The sequence below is a fragment of the Lissotriton helveticus genome, chromosome 5_1 (assembly GCF_964261635.1).
Source record: "Lissotriton helveticus chromosome 5_1, aLisHel1.1, whole genome shotgun sequence".
NCBI classification, from domain to species: Eukaryota; Metazoa; Chordata; class Amphibia; order Caudata; family Salamandridae; genus Lissotriton; species Lissotriton helveticus.
This window is the reverse complement of record NC_136065.1, coordinates 1,928,612,526-1,928,631,885: the sequence shown is the minus strand read 5'-3', so window position 1 is coordinate 1,928,631,885 and position 19,360 is coordinate 1,928,612,526. Positions and strand designations below refer to the sequence as shown.

General features: G+C 47.5%; 2 protein-coding genes across 2 annotated transcripts in view; one reads left to right on the top strand and one right to left on the bottom strand.

Moving 5' to 3' along the window:
* Positions 1 to 19,360, top strand: part of IGF2BP1 (insulin like growth factor 2 mRNA binding protein 1) — a 1,614,238-nt gene that overhangs the window by 218,005 nt on the left and 1,376,873 nt on the right. The window lies entirely within an intron of this gene.
* GIP (gastric inhibitory polypeptide) overlaps positions 16,784 to 19,360 on the bottom strand; it is a 70,825-nt gene continuing 68,248 nt past the window's right edge. Inside the window, exon 5 of the mRNA XM_078645537.1 lies at positions 16,784 to 17,124. Coding sequence (XP_078501663.1) covers positions 17,115 to 17,124 — 10 coding nt within the window. The 3' untranslated portion in view covers positions 16,784 to 17,114. The remainder of the gene's footprint in view (positions 17,125 to 19,360) is intronic.

Sequence of the window (19,360 nt, the reverse complement as noted above, 5' to 3'; positions counted from 1 at the left end):
TGAAAGTTTCACTTTCCTGTCCACCCCAGCCAGGTTTTCAGTCAAGTGATCATCTACTATAGATGTCATCATTGTAGGATAGCGTCTGGGGATCTTCTTGTAAGATCTCCAGACTTCTTGCTGCGAAGTCAAGGGTTATTCATGTCTCTGTGACAATATTGTATAAGCGTATTAAAATGCACCAAATGAAAAGCAGTTCAATACAAGGACTATATTTTCTTAAATATTGAATTAGATATATCTAACGTCATTTTACATGTTTTCTTGATCTAACATAATTTTAAATTTTCTTGACTGCATTTGCCATTACTACAGTACTAATAGCATATTGTTCAGCACGTGTGCATGTATATGCATTAAAATTGCTATGATTGAAAATAATTCTGTACAAGCTGTCATGTTTTAGCACCAGAAAAAGGGGTGTTCACCATGGAATGACAAGGCACTAGAGCTGATCTAGAATAGTTTTTATAGCTCATTTAGCTTCTGGCTACAAAGGGTATGGAGCATGAACTTCAGCCTCACACCTTAATCGTATCACACATGGAACAGATTCTTAGTCCCACCTCACTTGGGCCATCCTCGCGGTGGAAGGGACCGCCCCCCATAAGGGTGGGGTCCCGTGGGGGCTATTAGTTTGCGCCCGCCACAGTGGCGGGCGCATCCCGTATTCTTAACATTGCGGCGGACGGTGTTCAATGCACTGCCCGCCGCAATGGTAAAAATACATATTGTGCATTTCAAAGCACGTGACAGGCACCGCGCGGTGCCTGCCACGTTGTTCTTTGAAAGACAGGGGTACCCCCCATGTGCACCCCCCACCCACCCGGAGTCCATGGGGGCCCGCAACGGGCCCCCAAAGCAGACTGCATACCTTTCCGTGGCAATGCCGTCACGGAAAGGCATTGAAAAGTGCACATACTAATATGGCTGGCAGTGTCTTTCAGACAGGCGGAAAAGCGCACCCCCTAGCCGTTATAATATAGAGGGGGGTCATTTCGGCACGGATGGCGGGCGGATCAATCCGCCCGCCATCCTAATGGGACCCTAGGTTTCTAAACCATGCAGGAGTCTGCTTCAAAGACCATTCTTACATGTATTTTTTCCCAGCGTTCTACAGGTACTAAGGAGGAAAATGCTTGCATTATTACTTCCTTACCTCCATTTGCATCCTTTATACAAACTGGGCGCTTGTCATCCTATAACAAGCATACCATAAGTGAAACCAGAAAATACATTTAATCTTGGGCAATATATCTCCTTCAAATTGTATTTCTACATAATGGGCTCTGTCGAAGGGGTGCATGGGTCAGTTCGGTGTCTTAACCTTTATGTATTCTTTAGTTGGAGTCATCACCAAACTTTATGCAAACTTATAAGCATGCTTCAAGCTCTCTACTCCCGTTGACCTTTGAACATGTCCCACTGGGATAAATAATCCTGCGGACCCACCCCACCTTTTATTCCATTTGAATGAGATTGTTCTCCCTACATTTCTCTTTACCTGCATGTTGCCCTTGCTGAAGACACATTGAACTAGCTTGATGTCAGATACATCTTTAGTTTTTACTTGAATAGATCAATGAAGGTTATTCACTGCTTGCATTTCCCATTGTTATACTAATAAGTATAGGCCCACTTTTCAGCTTTATTGAGCAAACTCCCTCAGAACTAAGGGCCTGATTAGAGTTTGGGGGATGCGCTACTCAGTCACAAGTGTGACTAATATCCCCTGTACTGTATTACATGTGCATTATAGCCTATGGCACTTGGAATATGGCAGAGGGATATCGGTCACATTTGTGATGGAATAACCAGTATGCCATACACTAAATCAGCAAAACCAAAGGACGGAGTGTTGAACATTGCAAGCAGTCACCCCCCAGTCAACTGATCTGTGTTTAATCCATCATCATTCTTTAGCTCACTCCGCCACCCCAGTTCAGACATGGCCATATGCAAATCAGTCTGACCCTGTGCCTCATGGGAACAGTCTTGCCGGAACTGCCAAGCCATGTCTTTCCTGGACTGGAAACAAGCATTCTGGGACCGGTTTCTGGATAATCAGCCATCAACAGCCAGGCTGGCTTGAATCCAGTCTCAAAGTGAGCAAGGGATCCACATCTGGGCATACCCTGCCAACGTAGAGCGAACAAAGCAAAACCAAAGGGGATGATGAACGGAGAGTTGAACATTGCGAGCACTCACCCCCAGTCAACTGATCTGGATTTAATCCATCATCATTCTTTAGCTCACTCCGCCACCCCAGTTCAGACATGGCCATATGAAAATCAGTCTGACCCTGTGCCTCATGGGAACAGTCCAGCCCGAACTGCCAAGCCATGTCTTCCCTGGACTGGAAACAAGCATCCTGGGACTGGTTTCTGGCTAATCAGCAGTCATCAGCCAGGCTAGCTTGAATCCAGCGGCAAAGTGAGCAAGGCCTTTAGATTGCTTCATTGTCAGTTCTCATGCGTTCATCTTTAACAGAATCAAGAAACAAGAGCAGCTTAGCTACAGCTGTATTCCGTTTCCCCTGCTTATCCTCCCCCATGAGCTGATCATCAAGCTGCTGTGAGGGACTTCTCCTCAGATTACCAGTGCATATATATATATACAAATCCACACATTCCACAGGCTTTACCTTCTTAATATTTCCTTATAAAGCAAGGCTTATTTTGGCTAACAGATTTGTTGTAGTGTATTCATTGTATTGCTCAACTCTCTCTGAAACATTACTTTTGACTTGAAATTTAGAAAGAAATTTGGCATAGGAATATTTTGCACCAGGACCATGATGAATATCGAAATTAAACTCCTCAGGTCCTGACAGTAGGCTTATTAACCTTGGACTAGCTTTCCTCATGCCCTTTCACCAAACAAAAATACTAATGGTTTATGATCTGAACAAATGTCACATTTTCTTCCACATAACTTTAAAAAAATATTCTGTACTCCAAGTACAAGCCAGTGCTTCTCTCTCTTTTGTTCTATAATGCAGTTCTGAATTTCTAGACATTTGAAGCAAATCCAGTGGTAATTTATTTACCAGTAATGACTTGGGTGATCACAGCACCAATTTCTACACAACTAGCATCTTCTTTTACTATACACTCAGCATTTGGGTTGAATGTTTGCAGAGCAGGTGCATTTATAATCATGTATCTGACTTTAGAAAAGGCTAAATGTTCAGCCTAGCTCCATGTGAGCATTGCACCCTTAGTTAGCAATTTTTTTTAAGATTCAGTATCTCAGGCAAATCCAGGGACAACGCTGACATAATATTCACATGACCAAAGAAATTATTTTACTTGGTATCTTATTTGATGGAATGGGGGCATTTCTTATGTCACTTACATAGTAATTTTTGGATGTAATCCCCTGAGGAGTGACATAGGGCCTGATTTGAATGTCGGTCGGTAAGCCTCCTAGCACTCGTCGGAGGCTTACCGACCAACATGCTTGGTTTGAACTCTGACTGCCATATTTCATTGACGTCATTCGGAGTCCAAACCGGCCGGTCAATCCGACTGCCTTCAGGTGGGCTCAATTAGCCCGTCGGCCAGTCGGAAACTGCACCTAATACCTAATGCCTTTAAGACGGCGTATCTGCTGTTAGAATTATGATGTTGGTTTCCAACAGGCTTCCGAACATAGGTAGTCTGTCAGAAAGCGACATTGGGGGCTCGTAGCAAGGCCTGCGGTTGTGGGCCTGGGGGGGACCTATGGTGCCCCATGTAAATCCCTGCACCGTGTGGAAGTCACAGTGAGGTACGTGCAGGGATTTACAGAAACTCCCATTTCTTTATGGGAGTTTGTGCTGCGGCCAGTTTCCAACCGCTGCACAAGCCCCCATAGAGAAGTGGGAGTTTGCAACCGCATCGTAATTGCAGTTTCGGGACCGCTGAGCAGAAGTCGGTTGGTTCTACAACCGCAGAGATGTCGGTCGGAGGCAACTCTGACTGACATAATAATGAGTCCCTAAATGTCCTAAGTATTCAATTGTATATTCGGGAAATTTACATTTTTTGTTCCCTTCATACCATGCAGTGAAATTTTTCTCTTAAATTCTGTGTGAAGGTAAGCACTGATTGGGCCCACTTCACTCTTTGTATCCAGCCCCTGCTCCATCGCGGTCAGCCACATTTTTCAACACTGGCCCACTCTCGCGTGACTAGATGTCCGCGGTTGGCACTTTTATCTTTTAGGTGCTCGTTTTTACCTTAAACATTACAAATTCATAACTGCGGTTCTACTGAATGGATGTTTTTAATTTTGGTGTCAAATATTTTTTTACAAATGTGCTCTATTTTTCTAAATTAGTGTGGGATTTGTTGAGTTTTCACTGAATCGCTGTTTGTGTGCTGCATAAATACTTTATACATTGCCTCTAAATTAAGCCTGACTGTTTTTGTGCCAAGCTACCAGAGGGTTAAGTATAGGTTAATTTAGCATTTTTTTGTTGTACACCCTGACAGGAATTGTGGCTGTTGCTTGAACAGGGGTCGCCCTCCCTGACCTCTATTCAACCAACAACCCAATTTCTCACATTGGTGTTCAGTAGTTTGGATTGGGACTTGTTTGTGCAAAATTCCCATATAAATAATTTGACGCCAGAGTTGACCTCTTTTAAAATTGTCTTTGTTTTCTATTGCCTGTTTTCTCCCTTTTTCTCCCTTTCCATTTAGGAGCAGGGCCGGCCTATCACTCTTAAAGATTATGTTTTTTATTAAAGTATACTTTCTTGTACAGTTGTCATTGTATGGGGAAAGGTGTAATGTATCATTCATTGTATGAATACCAACTGACTAAAAGCATGGTCCTACTTTCTAGCAGGCCTTGTAACCGTAAGTGCAAAATCATGGCATAAGGTAGTCTCATCCAACCCATACACCGGACTTACAAGTGAGGTACAAAAATTAAGAACAGACCTAAAAAGAACAGGGAAACATTCCAGGAACAGAGAAAACACTACCAAAATAAGCTATGTGAGAAAAAAAGAGCAATTGTGGACAACTTCTGGGTAAAGTTAATATACAATGCGTGACAACATAACTAGAATACATTTTGGCTAACAATACATCAACTGAACCGGCCTAAGAACATCCAATCATCAAATGCCAGGACTGGGCCGACTATATAGCTCTGAAATTTAAGACACAGCACCACACTCAGGAACAGGCACATACCAATCAGGTACTTTCAATCATCGCAAAAACAAGGCGCTTTTCAATTCCATAAAACACAAAGGGAGAAATCATATTATAATGATAGTGGAAACAGGTCCTATAGCGCCTTGTGAAACACCCTCCCCTGCTAGGAACTATGTTTTATAATAATAGAAGGTCTCTTAGGCGTGAATGGGGAACCCCATACCTCCAAGACCAGCAAAAGTGAATCAGATCACAGGATCAGCAACGCTCTCTCTTTCTGGAAAAGGATTTTCTCTAAGTGCTCAAATCATGCATGCAGTGCAATATTAAAGGCGCTAGAATTTCAGGTAGCTGCAGCTGTGTTCATGTTGTGTCAGGGCCGATCAACCCGAATAAAGCATACATTGTTATGGTGACCTTGAAGGCTTCTGCACGCAGTGTACAGACTAAGGTCTAGATGTAAGTCTAGGGATGTTAAAAACAAGCAATTCTCATGCGAGAAAAATCAAGCAGTTCAACTTACAACAACAGTTACATGTAATGTTGTGTGCAAAAACAGCAAAGTGGCAAAATGGTGTTTAAACTTCTAATAAGCTAATGCTAACATAGCAATGTGTGCAAGCAGGGTCCTGTCTTCACTACATGACAACTTCACCTACGTTAATGCTATGATTGACAACCCCGAGTCTCTAAAGGTTGCAGCTCACACAATTCTCTTTATACAGCAGATTTTATTAAAAAAAGTAATACACAAAAGCAAACGAGACGGTGCTCCTGGCCCCAACGGTGTCCCCCAAACCGTTTTTAAACACGACCCAGTTCTTTGGAGCTCCCAGCTTGAGACTCTTTTTGCTGAAATTGAACTGTTGAATCAAATCCCAGTCAGCTGGCAAGGCTCAATTCTTACACCAATTTATAAAGGGGGTGACAGATCAAATTATAGACTGATGCATTGCTAGACGGAGAAGCTAAATACCTGGCCTCTTTGATTCTGGAAGACTTGGTTGACTGGTCCAATGATCTAAATCTGATCCCCATAAACCAGACGGGCTTTAGAAAAGGTATTGCTACAATCTCCAACATTCTATTTATCTGCCTAATAGCAGAGAAATGCAAAATAAACTAACAGAGCTTGCATCTCTGCTTTATTGATTTAAAAGCCGCTTTTGGCAAGGTGGATCGGAAATTATTATAGACTAAACTAAGATCCTGGAACATACCAGAGCAATTTTAAAAGGTTTATTGCTATTTTACATGGGTTAAAGTAACACTCGGAGATGGATCAAGGGTCTCAAGAAAATTGAACACAAATAGGGGTCTCAAATCAGGGTTGCATGCTGGCTCCCCAATTATTAAACTTGTTTTTATCTGACCTATCGGACAAACGTAGCACAATCAACTCTCATTCCCTGCGCTTGGGATTCTTATCCCTCTTGCACCTCACCTTTGCCGATGACATAGCCTACTCAGTTTGATCAATACTGGTCTCACAAGCCTAATAACGGGTCTTGTAGAATTCCTAACAGTAAACAATCTAGAAATGTATACAACAAAAACAATGCTTATTAGCAACTGGCCAGCCCGTCCGTATTACATCTGTCTTGAAGCAAAGCCTTGGAGAACGTGTCAAGCTACAAATACTTGGGATTCTACCTTGATAATAAATTAAACCAGCAAGAACAGAAAAACTATATGGCTCAATATGCAAGTGCATTAACCTTTGCCTATAAGACCCTGGCAGTACAATTGGGGGCCCCTCACTCAAACCTCTGATCACTGTAATAACGGCGAAAACACTGCCAACTTTAACCTATGCCAGCGTTGCCTTCCAAAGAAAAGATGCAACTTTACTCAACAATCTAACAACCAGCATGTTCAAAAGGTTTTTTCAGCTCCCTCAAATGGCGTCCCCCGCTCAATTGCGATTGGAATTTGGTTTAATGAAGGAGACAGTTGGCAGGTTATACTCAACAATTAAAGTGTGGGACAGTATAAAGCAAAATTCGGTGGACTCTAAACTAAGTGAGGCTTTGTGGTTAGAGCTAGAGAAAAGTCCTAACGTATCTCATATGTGCTATTTGCACAATGCACTTAAATCTACTTGTACTTTAGAACAAAAATTTATCTTTTGTAACATTGAAGTCCACACTTAGTAAAGTCGCAAAACTTCACTCGCTCTTGCTTGACAAAAGTATTTTGAGCCAGAAATCCCACGCCTGGAGAGTTCTCAACAACTACAAGGTTCTCAAATCAGCAGCTTACTTAGATTTAACATTTCCGGTCCACCTAAAAAAAACAGTTTATGGCTTTGCGTTTTGGAAAATATCCTTCCCCGTTGAAGGGAGGTCGTTCCCCACGCCGCGTAGCTCCACCTGAGTGCGCCGTGTCCAGGACCCAGCTGCTACTGAGTTCGAGGTCCACCTCCACCCGCAGGCTACCACCTGCGCCTCATCCCTGGTGGCCAGTGGTAGGCCTTAGGTATGTTTTCTGCCCGCTTTTTGTGCGCTCTGATTATCGTGCCTTGTGACCACTGTATTGTCGTCTAATTGCTTGTTTAGCCTTTTCCCTGTGCTTGTTTTGTATTTTTTGCTGCTTGTTTTGCCTTTGCCTGTTTTTTTAACCCCTACTCCCTCACCGGTCCCGCTTCCCGCCGCTGCGTCCCCTGCGTCCCCGCCCCCCCCACTCCCATTCGCCCATTCCCCCCTCCCAGTTGCTCCTCCCTTTCTTATGGCGGCCACTGTGCGACAGTGAGTGCGACCCTTGACCCTGTTGAAGGGAGGTCGCTCCCCACGCCGCATAGCTACACCTGAGTGCGCCGTGTCCAGGGCCCAGCTCCTACTGAGTTCGGGGCCCACCTTCACCCGCAGGCTACTACCTGCGCCTCATCCCTGGTGGCCACTGGTAGGCCTTAGGTTTGTTTTCTGTCCGCTTTTTGTGAGCTCTGATTATCATACCTTGTGACCACTGTATTGTCGTCTAATTGCTTGTTTTGCCTTTTGCCTGTGCCTGCTTTGTATTTTTTGCTGCTTGTTTAGCCTTTGCCCGTGCTTGTTTTGTGTTCTCTTGTTGCTTGTTTTGCCTTTGCCTGTTTTTTTGCCCCTGCTCCCTCGCCGGTCCCGCTTCCCGCCGCTGCGTCCCATGTGGCCCCGCCCCCTGTTCCCATTTGCCCGTTCCCACCTCCCAGCTGCTCCTCCCTCCCACCTCCCCCTGTTATGGCGGCCGCGCAGCGGGCACGCCGCTGGCGCGCCTAAAGCAAGCTCGTCTGTGCCCGTCCGCGCCTGGACAGCGCCTGGACCCCTGGCCCCCACAAACCCCACGACGCCTGCCTCCTCTACGACTCCAGAACCCTCCACACACTCAACGCCGGACGATCAGGCACCTGCTGCCTGGCCGCCCTGGAGTGCACCAAGGGACCTTTCTCCTGCCTGAACTGCAGCTTCACCAGCATCCGGCCCGCCAACCCAACCAACAAGGAACCCAACTTCCTCAGATGCATCCTGCTCAACACCCGCTCCGCCCGCAAACACCGAGTCGAACTCTGGGACCTACTTGACACCAACGCCCCAGACATCGCCTTCCTGACAGAGACCTGGCTGACCCCCTCCTTGGCACCTGAGATCGACATAGCCATCCTGGAAGGCTACAAGATCACCCGCAAGGACCACCTCAACGGAATAGGAGGAGGAATTGCCATCGTCCACAGAAACACCCTCAAAATCTCGACACACACCGACGACACCCTCAGCACTGCCGAACACCTGCACTTCCAGATCCACACCGATTTCAACACCACCCTCATCTACAGACCCCCCCAGACCCTGACCGCAGTTAAGCGACTCCATCACCGACTTCATCAGTACACACACCCTCGTCTCCACGGCCTACATCCTCCTCGGGGACCTGAACTTCCACCACGAGAACAACAACAACGCCAACTCCTCCACCCTGATCGACAACCTCGGCATCCTCGGACTCAGACAACTCATCACAACACCCACTCACTCCGCCGGCCACACGCCTGATCCCATCTTGTCAGCAAGCACCCAGTTCTTTGACCGCACCACCGAACTCCACTGGACCGACCACTGCTGCATCCACTTCACCTTCCAGAAACCCACCACACACCACCGCACCCAGCTGATGCCGCGCCGCAGCTGAGGCAAGATCACCGAGGACCAACTAATCGCCGCCCTCGCCCAGAGCCCAGCCGCGGACCCGACCAACCCCGAAGCCTCAGACAATGGATCAACGACTGCGCCAACACCCTCGCCCCGCTCAAGAAGCCCTACAACACACACACCGCCAAGAGAGTCAGTTGGTTCACCGAAAACCTCCAGGCCTCCAAGCAAACCTGCCGAAAACTAGAAAATAACTGGACCCGCGAAAGAACTCCGAAAAGCTACACAGCCCACAAGAAAGCCACCCGCCAACACCACAAACTCATCAGATCCGCCAAAAGGATCGCCTTCAGAGACCGCATAGACAACAACGCACACAACAGCAAATAACTTCAGCATGGTGAAGGCCCTCTCCAACCCCAGCTCCAACACCAATGGCATCCCGCCGTCACAAGACCTGTGCGACTCACTAGCCACCTTCTTCCAACGCAAGCACTGAGCTCCTGAGGCGGAAAGCCGGGAGCGCTAATTGTTTTAACTTGTACTTTTTAAAAAAAAACTGTAATTGAGAGTCACTGTATTTCTTTGCCACTACCTACCCACTTCGCCTCCTCACTTCTGGTCACTCAGCGGATTTAGCGCTGGCGCGGCCCCTCTAAACAAAACATCTCTTGCCGCCATCCCAGCGAGCCAGGAGGCCACGCCCCTTTTTCAGAGGCCACGCCCCCCGGCCGTCGCCCTTTATATAGACGCTGATTGCAAGCGCCCAAGACCTGACAGCACTGAGCTCCTGAGGTGGAAAGCCGGGAGCGCTAATTGTTTTAACTTGTACTTTTAAAAAAAACTGTGTTTGAGAGTCACTGTATTTCTTTGCCACTACCTACCCACTTCACCTCCTCACTTCTGGTCACTCAGCGGATTTAGTGCTGGCGCGGCCCCTCTAAACAAAACATCTCTTGCCGCCATCCCGGCGAGCCCGGAGGCCACGCCCCTTTTTCAGAGGCAATGCCCCCCGGCCGCCCTACCTATCCATAAAATATGTGCATCTTCCGGAAGCGCAGCGGGCGTGCCGTATGCGGTAAGCCCGTCTGCGCCCGTCCGCGGCCGACCGGGCCTAGGGGCTCCCGATCATGCCCGGACTGTTCAATATTCACCGGCACAGCTTTACAATCTCCAGAGACCGTGGCCCTTGGATGACTCTGTGACTTTGCACATTGGCAAATTGGGTTTGACGACTCCGTGCCCTCTCCCCTCTCTCCCGCTCTTGTCCTCCCTCCCCCCTCTTCCCCCTGACCCTCCTCCCGTCCACCCTTCCCCCCCTGTACCCACCACCCTATCCATTTATTATCTCAACACAAGGTCAGCAGTCAAGCACTGCCATGAACTATTTGTGTTACTGGACCTGCACAAACCAGACCTCCTATTTCTCACAGAGACTTGGTTCGCCGACCACTCCCTCCCCTCCTTGCTAGCCACCCTTCCCGTCGCATACTACGCTCTGCGCACCGACCGTCCCTCCGGCAAATCAGGAGGTGGCGTCGCACTGATCGCTCGTAGAGAGTTCTCTTTTCAGTCCTTAACCTTTTCCTCCATTGGCTCAGCCGACTTTTTAGTCGTTCGCTCAGCGTTATTCAGAGTCCCGCTTACCTGCCTGCTCATGTACCGTCCCCCCCAGCCCTCTCAACTCTTTCTCCCCGGGTTCCAAGATCTAGTGGCCACCCTTGCGGTCAATAACTCCTCCATATTGGTTTTAGGAGATTTTAACTTCTGGCCCTCCGACCCCGCAGAATGCTCTACCTCCAAAGAATTCTCAGAAACCCTTCGTTCCCTCAACTTCGACTCCCACGTTCACTCCCCCACTCATAATCAGGGTCACATCCTTGATCAGATTTGGTCTCTCAACTGCCCGATAGCCTCCTTGTCTATTTCCCCTTGCACCTGGTCTGATCACTTCCTGATATCCTTCTCCCTGCACCATAACCCAGTCAGCAAGCCTCTCCTTCCCAGAAACACCTGGGCGCGCTCTTGGAGCAAGGTGGATGTGGCCGCTCTGTCTGCCACACTCTCCGCATCTAGTCCGGACCTAGACAGCCTGTCATCTTCCGCTCAAGCCGACTCTATAAATTCCTGGCTCCTGTCGGGCTGCGACTCTGTCGCCCCTCTCAGGCGGGTGTCCTCCAGACGTCCGAATGACGCAAATCGCTGGTTTAATGAGGAACTCAAGGCCCTAAAACTCTCAGCACGTCATGCTGAGCGGGCCTGGAGGCGTGATTACTGCCCAAACCTTAAAACCCAGTACTCCGCTCTCCTGTCCCAGTATAAAAGAGCAATTCTGGCCACTAAGACCGCCTATTTCTCCTAAAAAAATCTGGCTGCTGAAAATCAGCCCAGAGAAATCTTCTCTATAGTACACGATCTGGCCTACTCCGACAGAGCCACCCTCAAACCCTCTCCCTCCTAGGATCTTTGCGGCTCCCTTCACACCTACTTCTTAGATAAAATTTCTAACATCAAAGCAAACATCCCTCCCCCCCCACTTTTGTCGACCCCCAGTGTCCGTTAGGCGAGGCCCGCCTCGAATCCCTCCCCCTTTTGACAGAGGAGGCCTTTCTTGCCCTCCTGTCGATGGTCAAATCAGGCTCACCTCTGGACCCCTGTCCCCCTCACATCCTCAGACATATCTACTCCACCTGCGTGCAGCCCCCTCTCAAACTTCTCAACAGCTCACTGTCCCAGGGCATTGTTATTCAACCCCTAAAAACAGCCACCATCTTGCCCATCCTAAAGAAACCTGGAGCCGACCCCTCCGCTCTTGTCAACTACCGCCCTATTTCATTATTGCCCTTCCTGGGGAAGGTACTAGAGCGCCATGTCACCCGTACGCTCAGCACCTTTGTGGAGGAGAGCGGGGTATTAGCCCCCCGGCAGGCTGGGTTCCGCCCCGCACACTCCACGGAGTCCGTGGTGCTATCGGTCCTTGACAACCTCAGAGAGGGTATGGACACCAACCATACCCAGGCCCTGGCCCTCCTCGACCTCTCCGCTGCCTTTGACACGGTTGGTCATTCCATCTTACTTTCTCGTGTCAGGGCGGCGGGGATCGGAGGTTCGGCCTTGGTCTGGCTGTCCTCCTTCCTGAGGGACCGCATCCAGGCAGTACGCCTGGGCGACTTCTCGGCGGACTTCCGGAAAGTTCCATGCGGGGTCCCCCAGGGCTCCTCTCTTTCTCCCCTTTTATTTAATTTGTATATCGCCCCTCTCATATTCGCCCTCCACCAAATGGAAGTCACCGTTCTCAACTATGCGGATGACCTGCAGCTTATTTTCACCCTGTCCCCATCCCCTGAGTCCATGGTGAATTTCCAGTCCACCATGATCTTCATCCGGGACTGGATGAATTACAACCACCTGAGTCCATGGACTCGAAAATTCTCGTTCCGGTGCCTACTCGATTCATGGGTTCACACTCTGCGACTCTGGGCAATAGCTTGCTTAATCTCCACAACGGCCCCTCGCGGCGGGATGCCTGGCTTTCACCTTGCGGATACCCTGCCGGGGTTATCTCACAGGGGAATACCAGGACGGGTTCCCTAAGCAAGCGCTTAGAAACCGCTTGGTGATTTGCGCTATATAAATTCCTGTACATTTACATTTACATTTACATTTACATTTGAAGTTAAATCCAGACAAGACCGAGTTGATTCTGACAGGTGGTTGCTCCAGTCCCTGGACCTCTCTCTTCTGGCCCCCCTCACTAGGTCCCACCCCCCTCCCCTTCTTCCTCCGTGAATACGTTAGGGTTGAAGCTGAACAACCAACTCACCCTGCACTCCCAGGTCAGTTCTGTGGTGTCCTTCTCCTTCCTCTCACTTCGCACCATCCGCAAAGTTTCCCGTTTTTTTTCTTTCTCTGCCCTAAAACTCATTGTCCTAGCGATGGTGGTCTCCCGCTTGGACTATGGAAATGCTCTATACTGCGGCATGCCCGCCTACAGCACGCGACGATTACAGCTGGTCCGAAACCAGGCGGCCCGCCTGGTCCACAACTTGGCCAAATTCCATCACGCTACGCCTCTCCTAAAGTCCTTGCACTGGCTCCCTATTCGAGAACGAGCTCAGTTCAAGATGGGATGCATCACCTTTCAAGCCCGGGTAGGCACGGCTCCCGCCTTCATTTCTGCGGAAATCAAGGGATACGCCCCCGCCAGGGAACTACGCTCATCTTCCCAACACCTGTTGGTAGTCCCACGCTTCAGGCGTAAAAAGTGGGGGGGCACGAAATTCTCCACACTTGCCCCCGCCTTTTGGAATTCCCTCCCCGCCCACCTCAGATCTTCCACTCAATACTCCCACTTCCGAAAGGCCCTAAAAACCTTTCTTTTTTCACAAGCCTTCCCCTCATAATCCACTCTTCCTCGTTCTCCCCGACTCCCCTACCCTCTTGGGCTCAGTACCTCACAGCGCCATGAAACCGCCAGGTGTACGTGCGCTCTATAAATGTTTTAAACTCAAACTCAAGATAGCAGACATCCACAACAGCTTCGATGCCGCAACCACCCCGGCAACTGCCTACACCCCCTCTCCCACAACCGGACCAGAACCAACCGCATGCTCGCCAGGACCAACATTAACGGCGACGACATCATCAAGATCATGAACACTGTCCACTCTGGATCCTCGGAAGACCCCTGCCCACACAACATCTTCAACAAAACCAGCAGCACCATCGCACCCCACCTCCGGAAAATCATCAACATCTCCTTCGAGACAGCGACCTTCCCGGAGAGCTGGAAGCACGCATAGATCAACGCCCTACTAAAGAAACCCAAGGTGGACCCCAAGGACCTCAAGAACTTCCAACCCATCTCCCTGCTCCCGTTCCTGGCGAAGGTCATCGAAAAGGCCATCAACAAACAATTGACCAGCTTCCTCCAAGAGAACAACATCCTGGACCCGTTCCAGTCCGGGTTTTGCAGCAACCACAGCACCGAAACTGCCCTCATCTCCGCCACAGACGACATCAGGATACTGCTCGACAATGGAGAAACCGCGGCCCTCATCCTCCTGGACCAGTCAGCCTCTTTCGGCACAGTCTGCCACCGCACACTAAGAGCACGCCTCCACGACGCCGGAATCCAAGAGAAGGCCCTGGACTGGACCACCTCCTTCCTCACCGGGAGAACCCAGAGCGTCCGCCTCCCCCTTCCGCTCCGAAGCCACAGAGATCATCTGCGCCGTACCCCAAGGCTCATCCCACAGCCCAATGTTGATCAACGTCTACATGGCACCACTCGCCCACGTCGCCCGACAGCACGACCTAAACATCATCTCCTACGCCGACGACACCCAGCTGATCCTCTCCCTCACCAAGGACCCCCACACCACCAAAACCAACCTCCATGAAGGCATGAAGGTCCTCGCCGACTGGATGAGGAACAGCCGACTGAAGCTGAAATCAGACAAGACGGAGTTCCTCATCCTCGGATCCACACCATCGGCCTGGGACGACGCCTGGTGGCCGTCTGTACTAGGAACACCCCCACCGACCACACACGCAACCTAGGGGTCATCCTCGACTCCACACTCTCCATGACAAAGCAGGTCAACGCCGTCTTCTCCTCCTGCTTCTACACCCTTCGCATGCTTCGCAGGATCTTCAAGTGGATCGCCACCGAAACTAGAAGGACGGTCATCCAGGTCCTCCTCAGCAGTAGACTGGACTACGGCAACACACTCTACGCAGGAGCCCCGGCCAAACTCCTGAAACGACTCCAATGCATCCAGAACGCCTCCGCACGTCTGATCCTCGACATCCCCCGCCCAGCCCCATCACACCCCACCTGAAGGACCTGCACTGGCTCCCCATCAACAAGAGGATAACCTTCAAGCTCCTCACCAAAGCACACAAGGCACGCCACGACACCGTGCCCGCGTACCTCAACAGCCGACTCATCCGCTACACCCCCGCCCGTCAGCTCCGCTCCGCAGACCGCGCCCTCGCCACCGTCTCCCGCATCTGAAGAGTGACCGCCGGCGGAAGATCATTCTCCCACCTCGCCGCCAAGACGTGGAACACCCTTCCCATCCGCCTACGGCAGACTGAAGACCTCCTGACCTTCAGGAGACTCCTCAAGACCTGGCTCTTCGAACTGTAGCAGCATTCCCACCCTCCCCCCAGCGCCTTCAGACCCTCAGGGGTATGTAGTGCGCTTTACAAATGCTACGATTGATTGCTATAATTGATGCCCCAAAGTGGAAAAATATTGAAGTAAAAATGTGTCTCCTATGTGGAAGTCCAATAGAAGATCTTAATAGCCTAATATGCATCTGCAAGAAACTTCACCCAGCACGAGTCACTTTACTAAGAAAAGCTTTTTTGGACAGAGAAATACGATCATGCCGGGCAGCTTTTATCAAAGGGCTTGATCCTTCTGACCCTCAGATAAACTGTAAACTGGTTAAGTTCCTGTGTATACATGAACAGGCAACAAAGTCAATCCAGCAACGAGAGGGTCCACTTACAGAAGATCTAACACCAGCACTAATTGATGCTTTTGAACCACAGTCCTGAGGACGATACCTCAATGAGGGAGCAAGTGGACCGGGTCATCTCGGACGTAGAGACCACTATCTACAATCATTACGACTTTGTTGCAGGTACAGAAGTGACTAACTCTTGTCATCTGTTAAATGCCGGTTCACTCCTGCAAACCATGTTGAAAAAAGTAGAGTACAGGCACTATTTCATTGAACCTTAGAACATGCTTATGGTTAACAGTTGATTATACATCTGTGATATATTTATTGGTGTGATATTTGACAGCTGAATGATTTGCTTGATTCTTTTTATCATAGCTGCTACAAACAGTAAGGAAAATTGTTACGCTTTTAGTTAACTAAACAATAAAAAAAAGAGCGTCCCCTCACAGTGCTGCACCAGGTGCATACATTTCCTCTGCTTACAGAGTAGGTGATGTTCCATGATTCCATGGAGAGTTGTTTATCCCCTGCCTTGAGTACTGGAAGGATTGCGTTGGCTGAGCTCTATTTTTCTGTATGCTTCAACTAATTAAATTCCTACAACTTAAATTGTGCGCATGTCTTCTCTCATACTTAAAAGACCTGTTTATTCCCCGTACTGTCGTTTCTGCCCACAGACAGAGTATGGGAGAGAATTGGGTATGTAGAAGTGGGAAACCAATAAATTCATGGTGGCTGTTACTCCTGATCTGTAGGCCCGCTTTCATTATCAAACCCTTCTGGCCATCCTCTTTTATCGGACCAAACCAAATATTGAATGTTTCCTAATTTACTATGAAAACATGCTAATTTGTGCTACGGTTTATTCAGGTGTTAACACTGGTTGTGCAAAAGATTGCTTGAACAACTATAGAAAGCTTTTGTCCTGTGTTGTATGATGTGGAACCTATAAGTTCATAACGGAAGAGAGACAACTACGAATCAAAGTTACCACAGGCTTAGTTCATGAGCAAAAATAGATCTGGATAGTATAATGTTTGAGTGAAATACTTTATTAGTTTGCATTACAATATTGTGAAATGTATAACTGAAGCAGAGGGTTATTGCTTTGAAATCCTGTTTTTTTCTGTGGCTCATGATATTTTATTCAAGTCCAAATGTTTACTGGAGGTCACTAAAGGGTTTTTTTATGAACAAAAAATAGATCTGGATAGTATATTTTTTGAATGAAGTACTTTATTATTTCACACTGCAGTATTGTAAAATGTGTAACTAAAGCAGAAGGTTGTTGCCGTGAAATCCTTTTTTCTCTAGGTCATGATGTTTGTTTCAAGTCCAAATGTTCACAGGAAATGTATTCCAAGTTACTCGGTTCTATAAAAATAAAGGTGAGAAACTAGTTAATATACGCCACCAAGCATAAACGTCTTGTTGTTCAGTAGGTAGGTACATCAGAGATTTTTTATAGTAATATTTTAATCTTCATCTCTTAAACAGTGAGACATATTTTCTTTACAATTTTAATCTGTGTTTTGTCTCACTATCAAATTATTACCCTATATGCAATGCTTTAATAATTCGAAAAATCTGTCTCTGATTATATTGTGTGAGGCTAAAGTGTTGTTGCTGATCACACTGAGAGAGCTGCTTTTTGTTTATTACATAGTGGTAGGTAAGAGATTGATTCCGATAATGTCGGCGATGAAATGCCTTGTAGCTGGCAGTAATGAAGGGTTTTGTAGCTTGTACTTATTGTGGTTGTGCCGTTGGCCTATGTTTCATTTGGATTCACTTTGTTCTTACTGTAAGTAGTGATGTGTTTTTTAACCTGCCTTATGTCCTGGTAGGTATCAGTTTGCTCTCTTGGGGCCCAAATGGGTTTTAGACCCGTTTGCGCCTGCAAAAAACCTGTGGTCCATGTACCAATCCTATTTTGCGAGTCACAAATCAAATTGCGACTAGCAAAATCAGATTAGCGAATCACTGTTAGGAAGGGGCATTCCAAAGGCGTTGCTTACTAATAGCGACTCCTTAAGCTATGTAAGAATGTTTTGCGATCACAATTGCAGTCGCAAAACACTCTCAGTTTGCCATCCTTCTCAGAAGGGGGGTAAAGCACTCGAAAAGGGAAAGGGTCGCCAGGGGACACCCTCCCCTTTGTGAATGCATGCGCAAATATTTTTTAAGGGCAGACAGTGCCTGCCCTTAAAAAATGAAACAGAAAAGTTTAATTTTTAAATGCATCCCGTTTTCCTTTAAGAAAAATGGGCTGCATTTAAAAATGAAACTGCTTTATTTAAAAGCAGTCACAGACATGGAGGTCTACTGACTCCAGCAGGCCATCATCCCTGGGAGTGCCAGCCATTCCCAATGGGGTCGCAAATTGCGACAGCCTCATTAACCACATGAGCGCTAGCAAAATTCCGCTCCTGTGCTCATGTTTTAAAAAACGCACTTTACATGACGAGCTGGGCTCGTCATGAGCGTGCGAGGAGGCTACCTCATGACGAGCCCAGCTCGTCATGAGCGTCGAAGGGGTTAATATACATGAGGCATGCAATTTGCGACCCAATTGGGAATCGCAAACATTGTTTCAGACAATGTTGTGCACCCCAGTCAGCGAGTCGCAAGTTTCAAAGTTGCGAGTCGCAAATGTGACCCAATTTGCCACTCGCTAATTGATGGGTCGTACATCTGGCCCCTAGTCTGTAACGCTTCCTATTCCAGCATTGACTGTGTGATGTAGTGAGCGTTTCATGACTGTATATGTAGTACTACTGACAGTTAGGCCAGATGATACAGATTGGGTGATCAATGAACTCATTGTTCGTTGTAAGTTGGGGTTCCACCCAGTCTTCATTGCAGATATAATGAATCATGAGGTACAGTAGTAATCATGTATCTTCATTAGTCATTTATTCTAGTTACTATTGCGTTACAGCTATTATTACTAATAAACACCCACAAGAAATAATGGTAATGACTATAATTTCTGTGTATGAGCACTCAGAATTTGTAGTGAGATGTGAAAAATTCTGTGGCATATGTTTTTGTGAGAGGGCTATCTCTGAACTGACTGCTGTAAGTGAGAGGGCGGCTGAGATTGTTCTAGTGCAGTTGAGTTTTGTCTGAATTTTGACATATATTGAAGTGTCTGCCACCCTTATGCACCCAAGTTACGTTGTTTACAATTACCACTGTGAAACCTACAGTTTTGTTTAATTACTTCTCTAATTTAATGTGAGTGAGAGTTCTTGTTCTGATATTCTTCTAAAATCTGTCCGGTTACCCATGCCGTTTGGAAAAAATACAGTGCCTCATTTGAATTGTATAAGTAATGCCTCTTTTTATATGTAGCAGAGAATTTGACAGTCCTTTATCTTGGGCACTGTTGTCAAAGTGACAATTAAAAACATTGAGACATTTTCAGTGAGTTTTTATTCCGAATAGGATCCTTCCCACATCCATCAGTTTAGAACTATTTTCTGTCTCCAGGCTGAACTACGCAAACTGTAATTTCACCCCCCCAAAAAAAATCTAAAATCACATTTTTACTTTCCACTTTTTGACACTTTGTAAACGAGAAAGCGAATATGTATTTATTTATTTT